This window comes from Leucopleurus acutus (genome assembly GCF_964270905.1).
Source record: "Leucopleurus acutus genome assembly, chromosome: 11".
Classification (NCBI taxonomy): Eukaryota; Metazoa; Chordata; class Mammalia; order Artiodactyla; family Delphinidae; genus Leucopleurus; species Leucopleurus acutus.
In genome coordinates this window covers 100695344-100710848 of record NC_139152.1, presented here as the reverse complement: position 1 = coordinate 100710848, position 15505 = coordinate 100695344, and the positions used below count along the sequence as shown (strand labels likewise).

Sequence of the window (15505 nt, the reverse complement as noted above, 5' to 3'; positions counted from 1 at the left end):
CAGAAGGGCCTCATGGGATGCTGTTTGCTTTTTGTCATGTTTATCAATTTCCAAAACGGATATGTTGTCTGTGTAATTTTTAAGAGTGGATCTGATTCTGAGAACTCAAATTAATATGCAAACCAAGTATTTTTACGCGAAGCCTCTGCAATTGCACTTCCTGTTATATGCAAACGATTGAAATGCTTTTTGCAGCCTAGGTTACAGGCGAGGGGGGGCGTGTTCTTGTCCTCCAGGTGCTTTGTCTGCAGGCAGAGCAAGCGGCAGCTGGAGGAGGAGCGGAAAAGGTCGCTGTACGGCCTGGAGAGCGCCGGTAACGTGGCTGGGCTGGCTCCGCGCGGGCGGGGGGGACCTGCCCGGGGCCCGGGGCTCGCCCCTCCCCCCTTCTCTGCAGGGGCATCTGCTTCCACTTCAGCTCCAGGCAGAGTGCGTGGTTGCCTTTGCCAGCCTCTGGGGAAAAGAGGGGATTTTGTGGAAGGGCCCATCTTGCCACGTCTCTCTGAACTACCGTTGTGGCGCCAGCCAGGCGCCTGTCCCTAGAATGGTCCGGAACGGGGGTCAGCGAGTGGGCTCCGCAGGGCTCCAGAAACTATTTGTGGACGCTGAAATTTGAGTTTCACGTCATTTTCACATGTCACAAAATACTTTCCTCCTTTTGATTTTTTTTTCAACCACTTAGAAATGTACAACCCATTCTTAGCTCGCAGGCCACACCCAGTCAGGTGGGTGGTGGGCCAGACTTGGCGACCCCTGCTCTAGATTGTGGTCCCAAGTCCCAGGTGTGGGCCCGAGAAACAGCTCTGCCTCTCGGGAGGTGGCCGCCGGGCACAGCGGTGGGCGCGGTTTTCTCTGTGTTGATCTGAGAAGCCGTCGCGTGGTGCGTTTGTAGAGACGACCCCTCCCGGTCATCTCAGGACGCCCACCTGCCCCGCTCGGACTTAACGGATTTAACGTAGCATCTGCGATGCTTCTTCCTGCTTCAGAGGAGGTGGAAGAGTGGAAGGTCGTCTGCGGGCAGTTCCTGGCCATCAACGCCACCAACATGTCCTGTGCTTGTCCCCGGAGCCCCCAGGGGCTCTCCCCGGCCGCCCACCTGGGAGACGGGTCTTCCGACCTCATCCTCATCCGGAAGTGCTCCCGGTTCAACTTCCTGAGGTTTCTCGTCAGGCACACCAACCAGGGCGACCAGGTAAGGGCACCGCTGCTTCCACATGGCCTGCGTCGGCGGCTGCTTCTACCTGGGCGACCCCGATCTGTATGTTGTAGGATCGGCTGTGAATTCAAGGGGAAGAAGGACAGATTTTTCTGTTTGCATTTCACCCATTTTAAAGTCTTAGTCATAGTTACTCCTTGTAAAATCTCGTTTAAAAATATAAAGTCTTTGAGCAGAGAAACTAGGAGGCGTGAATGTTTCTCTTCCTATGTAAAAACAGAATGAAGTGATGCAGTGCAACCTTCTGTTGCCCTTGCTGGTCACTTACAACAAAATCTTTCAGCTCCCGGAAAGGGGTTCTATCGAGACTCTTCTAGCAAACCTTTCCTTAGTCACCGGCACCCTTGTAGTGACACGGGGCCGGGGAGGGCAAGTCTAACGATACCCAGACAATCGCAACTTCTGATCAGCCTATGAGTTTAGTCAAGTTTGTGGCTGTTAAATCTTTTTAAGATCTGGGCCAACAGTGTTTTCACGTGGCTTTTAAAATACTGCTTGTTAAGAAGGTAAATAATCGTACAAGTCGCTGCTCGGGAGCCGCGGGGCTCTTTACTCCGTGTCATTCACTGTGGATGGGACCGGGCTGTGAGAGTCGTGGTGACCACTTCTCCTGTCCCCAAGCAGCGGGGCGAGGAGCTGCCGGGAGGCCCCGACGGCTGTCCCGCCCCCAGCGCAGCCCCGCTGAGAGCACGTTTCCGTCCTGCTGTCTTTGGTAGTTTGACTTCACTTTCGTCGAAGTCTATCGCGTCAAGAAGTTCCAGTTTGTGTCGAAGCCTGCGGAGGATGAGGACGGCGGCGTCCGGGGCCGCGGGAAGAAGCGACTGGGGCAGCTGTGTAGCGACCGCCCCCCGTGCTGCTGCGCCGTCTCCAGCAGCGCCTGGAACTGCGACGGGGAGGTTCTGAGCAGCCCTGCCATCGAGGTCAGGTGAGTGAAGGTGGTGCTGGGGCTCTGTGGGCCTGGCACCCTCACAGCCTGAAGCATATGAGTGAGTCACAGACGCACGTGTGTTTCCCTGGGTGAAATCCCCAGGGAGACGCCGTGACCTCGGGTTTGCAAAGATGCTGAGGGGTCGGTCTTTTCACAGGTTTTGAAGCCCCTCAGTTTTATTTTTCTGCGCCACATCCTGCACTGCCGGCACTGGCATTCCCTCTCTCGGCTCCTCACTAGTTAAACTAACTAACAAAGCGCCTCTGTGGGCACCTTCCAAGTCCTGGCTCCACTGACCACCCGGAGATGCTCCGGCCCCAAGGAGCCCAGCCCGCGGCCGTGCTGTGGTCCAGGCACCAGCCCCGCCCCTCCGGCTCTGAACCTACTGGGCCTGCTGTGCTTGGACTTGGGAATCTGAGGTCTGATTATATGTAGTTATTACATCGCCAGATGAAGTAGGAGTGCCAAGAACATGGTTTTTGCCCCACTGAAAGACACAGTAAAGGAAACTGTTTTTCAGGAAAAGGCTATTGATTGAGGTGTGCGTAACAGTTACAAGAGACTGAGGGAGAACTGTAAAGTTCTAGAAGGATTTTGTCCTGTGACCAATGGCTTCAGGAGCTTGGTCGACCTTAAGGAATCCAAACTGGACTCTCGCTGGCGATAGCACGGTGGGTGTTACACGAGCAAGGCGGTCAGGAGCGAGCCTGCAGGCCCCGCCCCTGGTGCCTGGAAGGATGGGTGGCGCGCACGCTCTTCCGTGTTTCAGGATGCTGCGTAGTATCCCCGTTTATAATCCCCACTTTAAATGGCTTCTCGGCCAACCAGCTGCTGGTCCCAGCTGGGTCTCCTGCCTGTCAGCGTGCAAGCCAAAGCCGCGGGCAGGGGCAGGCTCTCTGGCCTTCCCCCGTCCCTGTCTGCGCGCTCCCTGCTCTTGCGACCAGGATGCGGCCAGCGTGGCAGTGCCCGCCCTGCTCACATCTCAGGACGAGAGGCGGCTCCAAGGTCACAGGCGAACCCGCCCTGCCTGCCAGTCGTGCGTGCAGGCGTTCGGCTCCTGTAGACTCATTTCACAAGTTGAGGAAGCGGAATTATTTTTAATGCCGGCTTATGAATTGCTGAAAGTTAAAAAAAAGGCATTCTTTTGTGAAATATATCCTACACGTCTTGATGTTGCGCTGCCTTGAACAGCGAGTCACTTACTTATGGGGTCTTTGGGACTAACCATCTCTCAGGAGGCTGTGACGTCATTCATCAAGTGGGACGGCGGCACTGCCAGTGGGACCCGAGAGCCCACGCTGACCTGCGAGCCCCCGCTCACGTGCTGTGGCTCTCTGTGGAAGGCGGGCGCTCGGGCTGGCGTGGCGACACTTGTCTTCCGTGACTGCACATTTCCCGCATCTCCTACTCTCTCGGGCTTGCCCTTCAGGGGACCCTCCCCGTGGCCCCGTCAGCTCAGTCCTCATAAGGAGACCGAGGCAGGGAGAGAGGCGGCTTCTGCTCGCGGGTGGGGCGCTTGTTTTTACTCCCACTTGGCCGTCAGCTGCTCTTTGCAGAGTAGGTCTCTCAGGAGTGTCAGGAAGTCGCTCTGCGCCTCGGCCTGTCGCTGCCAGGTGGGACCAGAGACTGCCACGGTGAGACCCACCGTCCTGGTGCGTGAGGCCCACCTCCGCCCTCGACCAGCTGGGGGGCCGAGAGTCAGGGGACGCGCAGGGTCTGAGTGTGGCCCTTTGTCTCTGCAGGGTCCACTGCCAGCTGGTCCGGCTCTTTGCACGAGGAATCGAGGAGAACTCGAAGCAGGAGTCACACCGCTGAGCCGCCGCCTCGCGTCACCGGCCTTCTCGCTGTGCTTGGGAAGCGGGAGCGTGTTGAAGAAAATTACTGCAGACCAATTACGTTGATATGCATTCAAACTTAGAAATTTATTTTTGATAGTTAAATCTTGATTTTAGAAAAAATACCTTTTGTCAACAATTCTGGGGACACATGTGGCATTTTCGGTTCTGTGTGGGTCTTTGGGTTGCGTTTCACGTAACTTATCCTCAGCAAGGGGCGCCTGTTGACTTGGGAGCGCTTGGCTTCTTAGATTTCAACCATGCTGACGGCGCAGAGGTTAAAGCGGCCCACTTGTGGCTCTCTCGCAATAACTGTAGGGACAACGCGACGTGAATGCTTTCCGTCGAGGTCACGCCACCAGGACACGAGTGTCTACAGGGTCACCGATCTGCTTGGCAAGACTTACCCTGTAGTAGCTTGTGATCAAGTTGTGGAAAGTAGTTGGTTCTCTTTGCCTTTGTAGTACCTGCATCTTAACTTGCGATTAAGGCGTTATTACTGGACCCTTCCTGTCCCGGGCGACTACAGTGCAATATCATAGTCCCGCCCGAAGCGACACTTCCAGGGTAGCCCATTCTAGCGAGTGAGAAGAACACTCCAAGTAACAGCGCTACTGTAGCTTGAAAAGTCACAGTGGTGTTTCTAGACAATCCAGCTGGGAGCGAGGACAAGTCAGGAGCTCTGGAAACGGGCGGCTTGCAAAGCCCTCACAGGGGTTTTAACTCTTTTAAATTTGGAATCCCCGAGCTTTCTATCCGCACAGCGGGGATGCCACAGCTGGGCTTTGGGGGGACACGGAAAGCAGCCGAGCGCGGTGGGTGAGACGTTGAGACGTTCCTGCGCGAACTGTGTGAACTCCAGCCCGAGCGCCCCACCCCCAGGGGAGGGTCCCACGCCCCGGGGTCCCTTGGGCGCAGCCCCGAGTCTGTACCACGTGGCCCAGGTTTGTTCCTTTCTTATCTTCACAACTTATTTCTATATATTTATTGAAAGTTCTGGCCTTTAAACCAGAAGAGGATAAACGGTGTCCTCACCGTCAGTGTTTTCGTTTATTTCTGCTCAAGTGCTGGGGCCTCCCCGGGCCCAGGGCCGCCCCTCGCCTGGGCCTTGTTTTGTTGTGTTCGTGCCTCGGTGCGTGGAAGACGCATGTAAAACAGCTTTAGCTGAAACGTGGGAGGACGCAGCTTCACCTTGGATTTGTGAAGAGGGAGTTTGACTGTTACGAGAGGCAGTGTAAGCGGCCGCCGCCTTTCACGCAGGGTCCGGGCAGCCGCTTTAGCATCTAACAGACATCGTTTATTTTTGGAATTCCTTTGCAGTGATTTCTATTTGGAAGTACATGTGAAATGTCCTGTTTCACCATTCAGTCCCGCCCAGGGCAGCGGAGACCACGTTATTAAGTGATTGTGCAAGTTGAATGATTTGGTAACTGGCGGGTGAGTGAAAAGTCTGAGGATGAGAAAGAAGGAGATGCTGCCGTCTTGTTGACGTTTGCCCTCGGTGGGGAGGAAAGCAAAGGTGCACGAGCTCTGCGCGGGGGACCGTGGGCGCCGTGGACCTGACTGCGCTGCTTCGCCAGGGTCCCCGAGAGGGTCTCCAGTCTTTATCGTCCCTGGGAAGTGTTTCCAATCACTGGCCTGCCCTGAAACGCACTGCCAATTGTAGAAAAACCGTCCAGGTCAGAGGGTAGGCATTTTACATTCAGGAAGAAACCCCACCACGCCACGTGGTTCCTGCGTGCCTTGGCGACATTCACCGACTGCTTGCCGACATTCAAAATCGCAGACCTTGGAGCTGCCCCTGGAGGTTGTGTGGTTGTCCGAGGACCGCCCCGCCCCACCCCGGGGGGGCTGTGGATGACCCCGTCACGGGGCCGGAGTACCTTTTGGACCTTGCGGCGCGTGAGGACCCTGAGTGGAGCGACCTCAGCGCCTACACTGTAGGATTTTAAGAAAAAATCAGAACTGATGGCTGGACAGTGAAAACCTGGGGTCGCTGAGCAGCGTTAGTCTAGGTCGGTAACCTCCCGTGTGGCCTGTCGGTGCAGCAGTCAGGCCCCTGGGCGGGCGGCCGGCTCTGTCCTCACTGCGGTCCCGTGTAACCGGGCGGGCGGCCGGCTCTGTCCTCACTGCGGTCCCGTGTAACTGGGCAGAAAGTGGCTTCATTTCCTTTCTAGTCTTGCTGGCTTCGAGATTAGAAAATGGTGAAATTTGCTCTGATGTGTTTGAGAAGACAAATAAAGTTGTTACTTTGGGCAGGACCTAGCTTCTTTTTTCTCTTACGAGTTTCCTGTTGTTTTTCAAAGCAGAGTATTTTTTGTGAAAACACGTACAATTTAAAGAACAAGAGTAAGATGAACAATGAGGTACCTACCCCTCAAGCCAAGAAACTGAACTTCACCCCCAAGCTCCCTGCGTGCCCTTGTGGACTGAGCCTGCCCTGCCTCCACCGAAGAGGTAACTACTGTTTCAAAATCGGAGGGTATCACTTCCTTGCTTTACCCATGAGAGGGGATCAGAATGTGGCACCCCGAAATGTGCCACTTTGGCATAAGGACTGTTCTGAGCGGACGTTAAGATGCCAAAAAGAGCCCTCTGCCCTCCCCCATCTGCCTGAAAGGACATATCTTCCTCTTTGTGAGGGTGTGCCCCCTCTTCTCTCCTGGGCCCCCTTTGTCCCTGGAGACAAAGTTAGCACCGAGGTGGTGCTGCGCAACCAAACCTTAATAAAACGCTTCTCCTCCGTTAGCTTCTCCATATAAAATTCCCCAATACATTAGCTTTACCCTAGAAGCCCAAACTCCCTTCCCTTTGTTTTGTCACTTCTTGTCAAATTCATTGCCCTTTATTAAAATCCATATAAGGCCCTGGGTCTGACCATCTCTTTGGGTCTCCACTGCTTTTCTACAAAGGCCTGGAGACACATAAAAAAAAATTAAATATTAGCATTAGATAAAAATTGTATGCCGTTTCTTCTAATTTGCCTTTGGTCCGTTTAATTCACAGACCCCAATAAGTAAACCTAAGAGGGTAGAAGAAAGGTGTTGTTTTCTTCTTCCCCTACTTGTTTATACTCTCAGACAGCACAGCTTTTCAGGTTTTGCTCTTTACACAAAGGCATCATACTGTGTCATTTTCTGTAGCCTGTTTCATTCTGTGGGTATTAAGAAGACATTTTCATCATGAAACTGAGTTTTCCAGTCTATGAACATTGCATGTATTTCCCATCGCGTCAAGTCCTCATTCGCACCTTTCAATGCAGGTTAATGATTTTCCATATGTCTCTTGATTTTGTTCAGGTTTGTTCTTAAAAGCCTATTTTGAGGCTGTTACCCTTTAAGTTTTGTTTTTTGTGGAAATGCAGTGGCTTTTTATGTATCAGATTCTGTCCAGAAAAACGTGCCTCTTATTTTTCTGCGGATTTGGGGGCTTTCTATAATCACAGATATTTGAGTATCATCCTTTCCAACCTTACTGGTGCTGTGATGCCAGCCTTTGACAGTGGAGGACACTGGGGTCCAGAGCAGGAAGGGGCTGGGCTTCCCGGTTCCAGCGTGTTTGGGGGGTCAGATCTCCGCGAGCCGGGCGGCTTTCCCACACACGGGGGGATCTCCCGGACCCTCAGCTCCCAGGCAGAGGCTGCTCCCCGAGATTCCGGCGGCCTTCAGGGTCGCCTTGCCCCTCACTCCAGTCTCTGTTACAGCGAATGATGTTGGCTAAATACTGTGGGGGGAGCAGTATTACAATCCTGGGCGCATCGTGAGCACCCCTCTTTGGTCAGCGTGTGACCTTATTTATTTACCCATCACATAGTCATAAAATTCACTCACCACATGCTGTGTTATTAACAGTAAGGACCTACGAAGAGAACCCCGGTTCAAGAGCAGGGAAGTTCATTTCATCTCCCTCTGTGTTCCCTTCCACACCCGCTACCCTGGGGTGACCGCTCTCCTGACTTGCAGCGAGTGGTGGCTTCTGCTGGGAGCCCTGCTGGGGCTCTGTCGCCCCAGGAACAAAGGCCCAAGTTCTACAGGGGCACCACGGCCCCTTTTTTTTTTTTGTCCCATGGACCCCCAGGTAAAAGGTAAAGCCAAGAGCAGCCTTCAGGGCCGTGCCCTGAAAGGCACACGGTGAAACACACGGGCCTGCGGAGGAAACCACGGGGACTGAAGAAGGTTGCTGCGCGTTTTGAAGTGACCAGCCTCGTGTGTGCTGCTTTACCAACACATGAAGTAACGAAACCTCTGTAACATGCGCGAATCGGGGCCGTTACCTGGGGAGGCCCACCTGCGCGGGGGGTGGAGTCTCCCCCCACCCCACGCCCTGAGCTCCCGACCCGTCCTCACCCCACGTTCCCCTCCAGGGAGCGGGGTTCGCTGTGGACCAGAGGGCAGCTGGAGGCACGGGCGTCAGGCTGGCCCTGCGGGGCCGGGGCGCACGTGGGCTGTCGGAAGAGGACCCACCGCAAAGAGGGGCAGAGGCTGAGACGGAGCTTCAAGCGTAGGTAGGGGACCAGGAGATTGATTTTAGCTGCAAAATCACAGCCTGGGTGTGTCGTCAGCAGAGTCACTGGTGAGGGGACAGCACTCCTGGGGGTGTCTGTGTGATGTCTGCCAGGTTCCCCAGGGACCGCTGTCCCGTCACTGCTGTGTCCAGCACCTAGGACAGCGCCGGAAGTGGACGGATGGACAGGTGGATGGATGGATGGATGAAGGGATAGGTAGACGGATGTGGTATCCAAGGCCGCCCCCCTCACCGCGGAGCTGGCCCACTGGACCTGGTTTCCATCCAGCTCTGGCCACTCCCTGAGGGACCTGGGCAGGCCTCTGCCTCCCGGGGGGCTCAGGGTGCAGAGGGCCCTTGGGTGTCCCCAGCACAGGTCAGCGTGCGACCTTGGGGGTCTCAGAAGCCAGGCAGGTTCCTGCATCCCTCTGGGTCCAGTGCTAGCAACTGGACCAGCTGAGCCACATGCGCTACTAAGGACCCCTCTGCCCAGGGCCCCCTCAGCCTCAGACCTCGGGGAGGGCTGCAAGCAGCAGCTGGCCCCAGGGATGCCCAGGGCCCCCGAGGGGAGGCGCCTCTGGGCGGGGCCAGGACCTGTACCCCAAACTGCAGGTGCTGCTTCGGCCCCATCCCTGAGCCCCCCCGCCCCCGTGGCACGTGCCAGCCCCTGGGCGCTCCTCCCCCACTGGCCACCACCCATCCCTGGCTTCCTTCTTCTGGAAGCTGGGCCCCTGCCTCCCTCCTCCCAATGTCCACAGCTTCCCCTGCCCCCAGCCCACTCCCTGGGTGCCCACCTCACTCCTCGGCCTTGGTGCTGAAATCCCCACTGCTCTCTAGTGCTAGTGGCCACAGGGGCCCTGGGCCACCGCAAGGGGCCCGTGGTGCCAGCCTGTCCCACTCCAGGTGCCCACGGTGCGCGGGGACCCTGCCAGGAAAACAGCCCCCCGACCTTAGCACAAAGCATTACAGGTTTATTTAAATAAAAATTTATAATTTATACAAGACTTTTTCTTTAAAAAAATGTTACGGGGCATTTTTTATCAGTTCTTCATACAGTACAATCCTTTTGTTGAACAAAAGTTACACTGGTAATGAGTATTTACAGATCCAAAATAGACTGAGCTCCAGACGTAAAAAATTTAACATTCATTCTAGTTCAGTGATTAGTCGCAGAAATTAAACACCTGCCCAGACTTACACAACTCAATAAAACTCCAGGCTCTCCCCGACAGGGAGCCCACACAGGCCCGTGCTCTTCCCGGCAGGGGCCCTGGGCTTCCAAAGAGGGACCTGCCGTGGGCCACTGTGCAGCTGGGGACGGCCACCCCGCACGTGGTCAGTTTTCATCTCCCTTGCTCCTCAGAAGGGACTCAAACCAAACCACGCCACTCTGAAGGAGGCAAGTCCATTCCACGCAGGGACACACCCACAGTGCATGGGGACAGAGTCCCACGTGTCGAGCCCACAGCAGCCCCGGGGAGTGGGGCTTGAGCAGCACCCACAGGTGTCGCCCCGCAGTCACCCCGGGCCAGTTCAGGGCCCACCCTGCCTTGCCCCGGGCACAGAGGGGGTTCCCCCACTGGGTGTGAACCCACAGCCCCCCCAGAACCCGATCCACCTGCACCAACTGTGGAGCAAAGCCCAGGTCTCAGGCAGGCTCTGCCTTCGTCTCTGAAAGGTCACAAGACACTGACGCCAGGGAGACCAGGAGCTGGGCGGCCACCGCAGGGCCCCGGGACCTCACGACTGGGCCGGGGCGTGTGCTTGTCTGGCTGGTGGGCGTGGCTCCCGAGCGCACTCCGCGGGGTCCCCCCACCAAGGGGTGACAGGAGTGACGCCACTGAATCGCCCGCCCAACCAGCAAATGGGGAGCAAAGGTAAAAATTACGTCTGAAAAACGATACAAAAATAAGAAAAACAGCTTGCTCTCTGTAAAAAATATAATCTTCTGTTTCTTCAAAAAACAACGATCTCCGTGACACCCAGAGGACTCAGGACAAGCTGAGGGGCCGGAGGTGCCCGTGTCGGGAGTGTACCGAGCAGGGGTGGCCCCGCCGTCTCCTGCGCGTGTCCGTCCCCGAGGCCTTTGGCCAGTCAGTCCCAATGGGACACCGGGCCTGCGAGACGCGCGCTCTGACCTCCCCGAGAGTGAGGGCTCTCCCCCCTCCCCGCCGAGTGTGTGCAGGCACTAGGGCCGCGGACCCCGACCTCTGGGCTCTGCTAGCGGTCACTCCCCGAAGCCGGCTGACCTCCCCAGCGTCCCCGCACAGCCCCCGTGGGCAGGCCCTCTGCCAGCCTGGGCCCCCTCGGGCCTGAGGCGCTCTGTCCACTCCCACCCCGGCACAGCAGCCTGGAGGCGGGGGCAGCCCCGGGGCTCGGAGCACCCCCGAAGCGGCCGTCCTCCTGGGCCTTTGCACCGCACGGCACTCTGCCTCCTCCTGAGGAGCTGATCTCGGGCCCCCGGCCAGCTGGTCAGCACCGCGCTCCCAGGACGTGCACGGGGGTCTCCCTAAAGGACGGGCCCGTTCATGGCGCTGGCCAGGGGCCCCCACGTCGCCTGTCGCCGGCGTCCTTCACCCCGGGGGGGGCCCCGTGTACTCCTCGTATGGCTTTGGTGTGGCAGAGCTGCTGGCCTCCGAGAGCCGGGGTGCGGCCGCGCCGGTCTCCGCCCAGTGGGGACAGAGAAGGCGCAGCTGTGCTTGGCGGTGTGTCCTGCGTGTCATCCTTCCCGGTGGCCTCGCGTCCACAAGACGCGCCCTCGAGAGTCCCGACCCCTAAGCAAAGGGGTCTGTAAAACGCAGGGTCAACACAATAGAAACCACAGATCGGGGGTGGGGGGGGTTATTGCAAAAGATCACGAGGATGTCCAATTTTTATCCACTACTGAATTGTTAAAAAAAGAAAAACTCCCAGCGACGTCACGGCGAGCCGACACTAGCTGTCACCGCCCGATGCCGCCGCCGCCGTGATCTTCATGTACTGGCTGAAGATGGTCTCGAACGCCTCGTCTCTGTGCACCATGGCGCCGAACACCAGCGGCTGGCGGGGAGGGGAAGCACCGGCGGTGTGTCCACGCGCGGCCAGGTCCACACGGAGCCACCGCCGCCGCCCCCGCCCAGCACCTGCGCTGGGCGGCAGCCTCCTGCCCAGGGAGGGAGGGGGCTTCCCAGGCCCCTCTGCCCGGCCGCAAGCCTGGCCGACCTGCGCTCAGAGCCACGCCCGGCCCCCCGCCGCCGCCGCCGCCTCCCCGGCCCCCGCCCAGCACTTACTTTCTGTGTTGATGGCGTGGACACGGCAATCCCCATGCCCGACCCCGGGAGGACGGAGAGGACCTTGTACTGAAAGCCAACGGCGTGCCTGTCACCACGGGCCCCCCTGGAGACGGGGCCACCCTCCCCACACCCCAGGGTGCAATCCACGGAGCCCCAGACGGGCCTGGGCCTCCCCAGCCAGCAGAGGACGAGGACTGACGGTGTGAGCGGAACACTAGACCTGCTGACACACCCGCCCAGCCTCGCCGGGGCCCCCCAAAGAGCACCACGTGGGGGGAGCAGGTCCCCCAGCCCAGTCTTGCTCCTCCGACCACACACGTCTCTGGGAGGGAGGGACCCACCACAGCCACAGGGGTGCTCCTGACACACCCTCAGAGGAAAGGAGACGCTGCCCAGCGGACCCCTGGGGGCCCACCCAGGAGCCCCAGAAGGGGCGTGGGTGGACCTGGCCCCCCCCCGCCAGGTGTGTGTGTCAGGCTCTGCGCACACCTGTACCTGCTCCACGTGACACGACGGAAAGTGCTGGGGAGTGCCGGAGACGGGACAGCCTGCCCCGGGGGAACGTCTCAGGGCCAAGGGGCAGACGGCTGCTGGGGCCCAGCTCACTGTCCACCCCACCCCCACACACACCATCCGTGCGAAGACACCGGACGCCGGTCCGCCCGGCAGAAGAGAGCGCACAGCCCGCGGCACGTGGATACCCCCCGACGGGCCGCGGGGCTCCACACAGACACCGCCTAGAAGCGGGGCCCTGCCGCGGGGAGAAACGACGCCTGCCCGACAATCCAGACGGCACCCCTCGTTTTGTTCTAATCGCACCCCGCTCCCAACTCGGCCGCCGGCTTCGCGACCCCGCCGCTCCTCCGCTCCTGAGACTGGGGGCGAGGGCGAGCAGGGGCCGCACCCACCTTCTGGATGTCCGTGATGTCCACCAGCTTGATGACTTTGTTCCTCTTGGAAAAGCCGGACTTGGAGCTTTCGAAGCACAGGTAACTACCGGCGGCGGCAGGGGGCAGGGGTGGACAGAGCACAGCCCAGCAGGTGAGCCAGAGGGGACCGTGCCCGGCGGCTGCAGCCACAGCCAGACACAGGGCCCCTCACCTGCCGCGACGCGCCGGCCTCTTACAACCCATTTCATTCTTACTGGGTCTCTCCGCTTCTCAGGTTCAAACCCCACTGCTCTACACCGAACCCGACTCACGTTCCCATGACGTGAGCATCCCCGGGGCGCCCAGCAAGAGACCTGTGTGTCGGCCTCCCCGGCCAGTTCCTCCAGCGAGGGGGTAGAGACGAACAGGTGGTCCTTAGCTGACAGTGGGGGGCAAGGTGCCGAGGGACCCCAGGGCTAAGAACAGACCCCACCCTGCACCTGCTCCGCCCCTCCCACCCCTGTAGCAGCTGGGCTGCTACACCCCAGAAGGAGGGTAACAAGAACCCTGCTGCCGCCCTGGGGCCACGGCCCTGGCTGGGGGACCCGCACGGTTCCGGCCACACGACATTGAGCACCCAGACCAGGGCATCCCGGGGCCTGGGGAAACGACGGCCTGCGGCCCCGGCTGCGCCCGGCTCAGAGGCGGCACCTCCCCCCCGGGGGGCCGGGAGCCAGCAGGAGTTGGGGTCTCGGCAGGGCTAGGGGCCCCCACGGCTGGGCCCGCGAGGAGCCCCCTCTAATCCTGGCGCCCGCCCGCAGCCGCCGACAGGCTCACTCACTTCTCCGTCACGTACAGGACCCCGTTCCTGATGTAGTCGGTGGGCATCTTGCGGTCTCTGTTTATCAGGCAGCACCGCCAGCCGCTCTCACACACTGACGGGGACAAAAGCGGCCGTGACCTTTCCTACTGCAAATACCCGCCCTCTGGCGTGACGTCGGAACCCTCAAGCACTGGCTTTTCAAGGATGTGCTGACGTTCACCCTCCACCACCAGATGAAACCCCCAGTGGGAGGAAAGGGGCCTCTGAGAGCCTCTGGAAAGCAGATGTTTCCCCTCCCACGTCAATGGGCAGGGATTTTGTTGTTTTTTATTTTTAAAGGAAAAGCACAATTTAAATAAATCAAACTACGGCCACGACTCTCAAGGTTCACGGTCTGGGTCAGCAGAAAAGGAGCTCAGGAGAAGGTCAAAACTTAAATTCTCCAAAGTTCTCTTTCTGCAGCTGGTGTCGCACACGACACAGGCCAAACCGTTTAAGGGCCCCCGACCCGCCGCACGGAGAGCCGGGCAGCGCAGGAGTTTCGGGGACGCCGAGCAGGGCCCTGGGCTCCCGAGTCACCTGTCACCACCCAGCTTTCTAGGAGGCCACGGCAAGGGACGGGCTGGCCAGGGCGGGACCGGGAAGCCCCTGCACGCGTGGCGCTCTGCGGCTCCGCTTCGGGGCCGCCTGCCTTTCCGCTGTCAAGCCCCCCACTGCAGACGCGCTCGGCCCCTCCGACCCACCCGCCCAGGACGCCCGGGAGGCGGAGGCGGGCGGCCGGCGCTCCCTCGGCCCCCGTCGGGCCCCCCAGCCCTGGGGCGGGCGACCCCGCCTGGCCTGGCCACGGGCTCAGTACACACGTACCCGCCAGCGGACGCTCGTTTTCTGTCAAGTTAAAGATTTCATGGAAATTGCTCTTCTTGGCGCCGTGGACGCGGCTGGCGTCCTCGTCCTTGCTCAGGCCGGCGGGCGCGCTGGACACGTAGCTCCGCGAGGAGGCCGTCTGCGGCTGCCGAGGGCACACGACGTCCCCGTCAGCCCCGCCAGCCGGGGTGGGGGTGGGGGTGGGGGTGGGGGTGGGGGTGGGGGTGGGGGTGGGGGTGGGGCGGAAAGGGGCGGGGCCGCGCGGGGACGCACGCACGCACGCACGCAAGCACGCACGCAGCCTCGCCTCGCCCCGCCCAGGCCCCGCCCACGCACACGTGGACAGACGAGCCGAGAGGCAGGCACACCCAGACGCGGTGTCGCGTCCTCCTCGCCCACGAGCCCCCGCCTGGGCAGAGGCAGCCCGGCTGCGGCGGGCAGGCCCTCTCCCCGCGACGCCATGCCCCAGGCACTGTGCGGAGCCCGACCCAGCACGTGTGGTCAGTGCGGAACCGTCAGGCGCTCACGCCCGCGCTGCGGACACCGGGACCGGCCGCAGGACAGGCCACCGAGAGCAAGGTTGGCAAGTCAAATGGAGTCAGACCATAGCAACGCGCAGCATCAGGGCACGGCGTGGGGGTGCGGATACCACACGGACACCGTACCTTGTCGTGTCCCGACAGCTGGCCGGACGGGACCACACACACATGCGGCCACGGAAGGAAAGGTGGGTCCTCGTGACACGAGGCGGTAAACGCCAGCTGAGCAAAGCAGCATGCGCAGACACACGGCCGCGGGACGCCCTGCTGGGGTTGCCCTCCACCCCGGAAAGCCCACCCCAGCCTCTCGGGTCTACGACACTCAGGGAGCCAGGCTGCCTGCTCCTGGGCCTCACCCCTTGGGTCCACCTCCGTCTGCGTGACCAGAGCCCACCCACCGGCTCCCCAGGTGCAGGCTGCTACTGCCTGCCCGGCTGCACACCTGGCTTGCGAGTCGGGGGCCCCAACAAGCTCTGTTGTCCTAGAACCCAGGAAGCCTGACCCACACTTGACCCAGAGCTTCCCTTCCACGCACAAAAGCATCAGTTCCCAGACACCCTTTCTTCAGAGGACACTCATACACGAGACTCTGAAATCCAACGTCACCACCTCCAGGAAGCCTTCCTACACCTCCGTGGGAGTCCTACTGAGCCCAGAAC

At 59.7% G+C, this 15505-nt stretch overlaps 2 protein-coding genes across 2 annotated transcripts in view; one reads left to right on the top strand and one right to left on the bottom strand.

The window, feature by feature from the left end:
• CERK (ceramide kinase) overlaps window positions 1-3970 on the top strand; it is a gene marked incomplete at its 5' end in the record, with an annotated part of 47045 nt that extends 43075 nt beyond the window's left edge. The window contains 4 exons of the mRNA XM_082851043.1: window positions 237-313; window positions 984-1189; window positions 1930-2138; window positions 3884-3970. Coding sequence (XP_082707169.1) covers window positions 237-313; window positions 984-1189; window positions 1930-2138; window positions 3884-3956 — 565 coding nt within the window. The 3' untranslated portion in view covers window positions 3957-3970. The remainder of the gene's footprint in view (window positions 1-236; window positions 314-983; window positions 1190-1929; window positions 2139-3883) is intronic.
• A 6776-nt stretch (window positions 3971-10746) lies between these two features.
• The window catches only part of GRAMD4 (GRAM domain containing 4), a 76708-nt gene continuing 71949 nt past the window's right edge, over window positions 10747-15505 (bottom strand). Inside the window, exons 15-19 of the mRNA XM_082851041.1 lie at window positions 14308-14452; window positions 13462-13555; window positions 12660-12744; window positions 11749-11817; window positions 10747-11518 (exon numbers count right to left, since the gene is read on the bottom strand). Coding sequence (XP_082707167.1) covers window positions 11414-11518; window positions 11749-11817; window positions 12660-12744; window positions 13462-13555; window positions 14308-14452 — 498 coding nt within the window. The 3' untranslated portion in view covers window positions 10747-11413. The remainder of the gene's footprint in view (window positions 11519-11748; window positions 11818-12659; window positions 12745-13461; window positions 13556-14307; window positions 14453-15505) is intronic.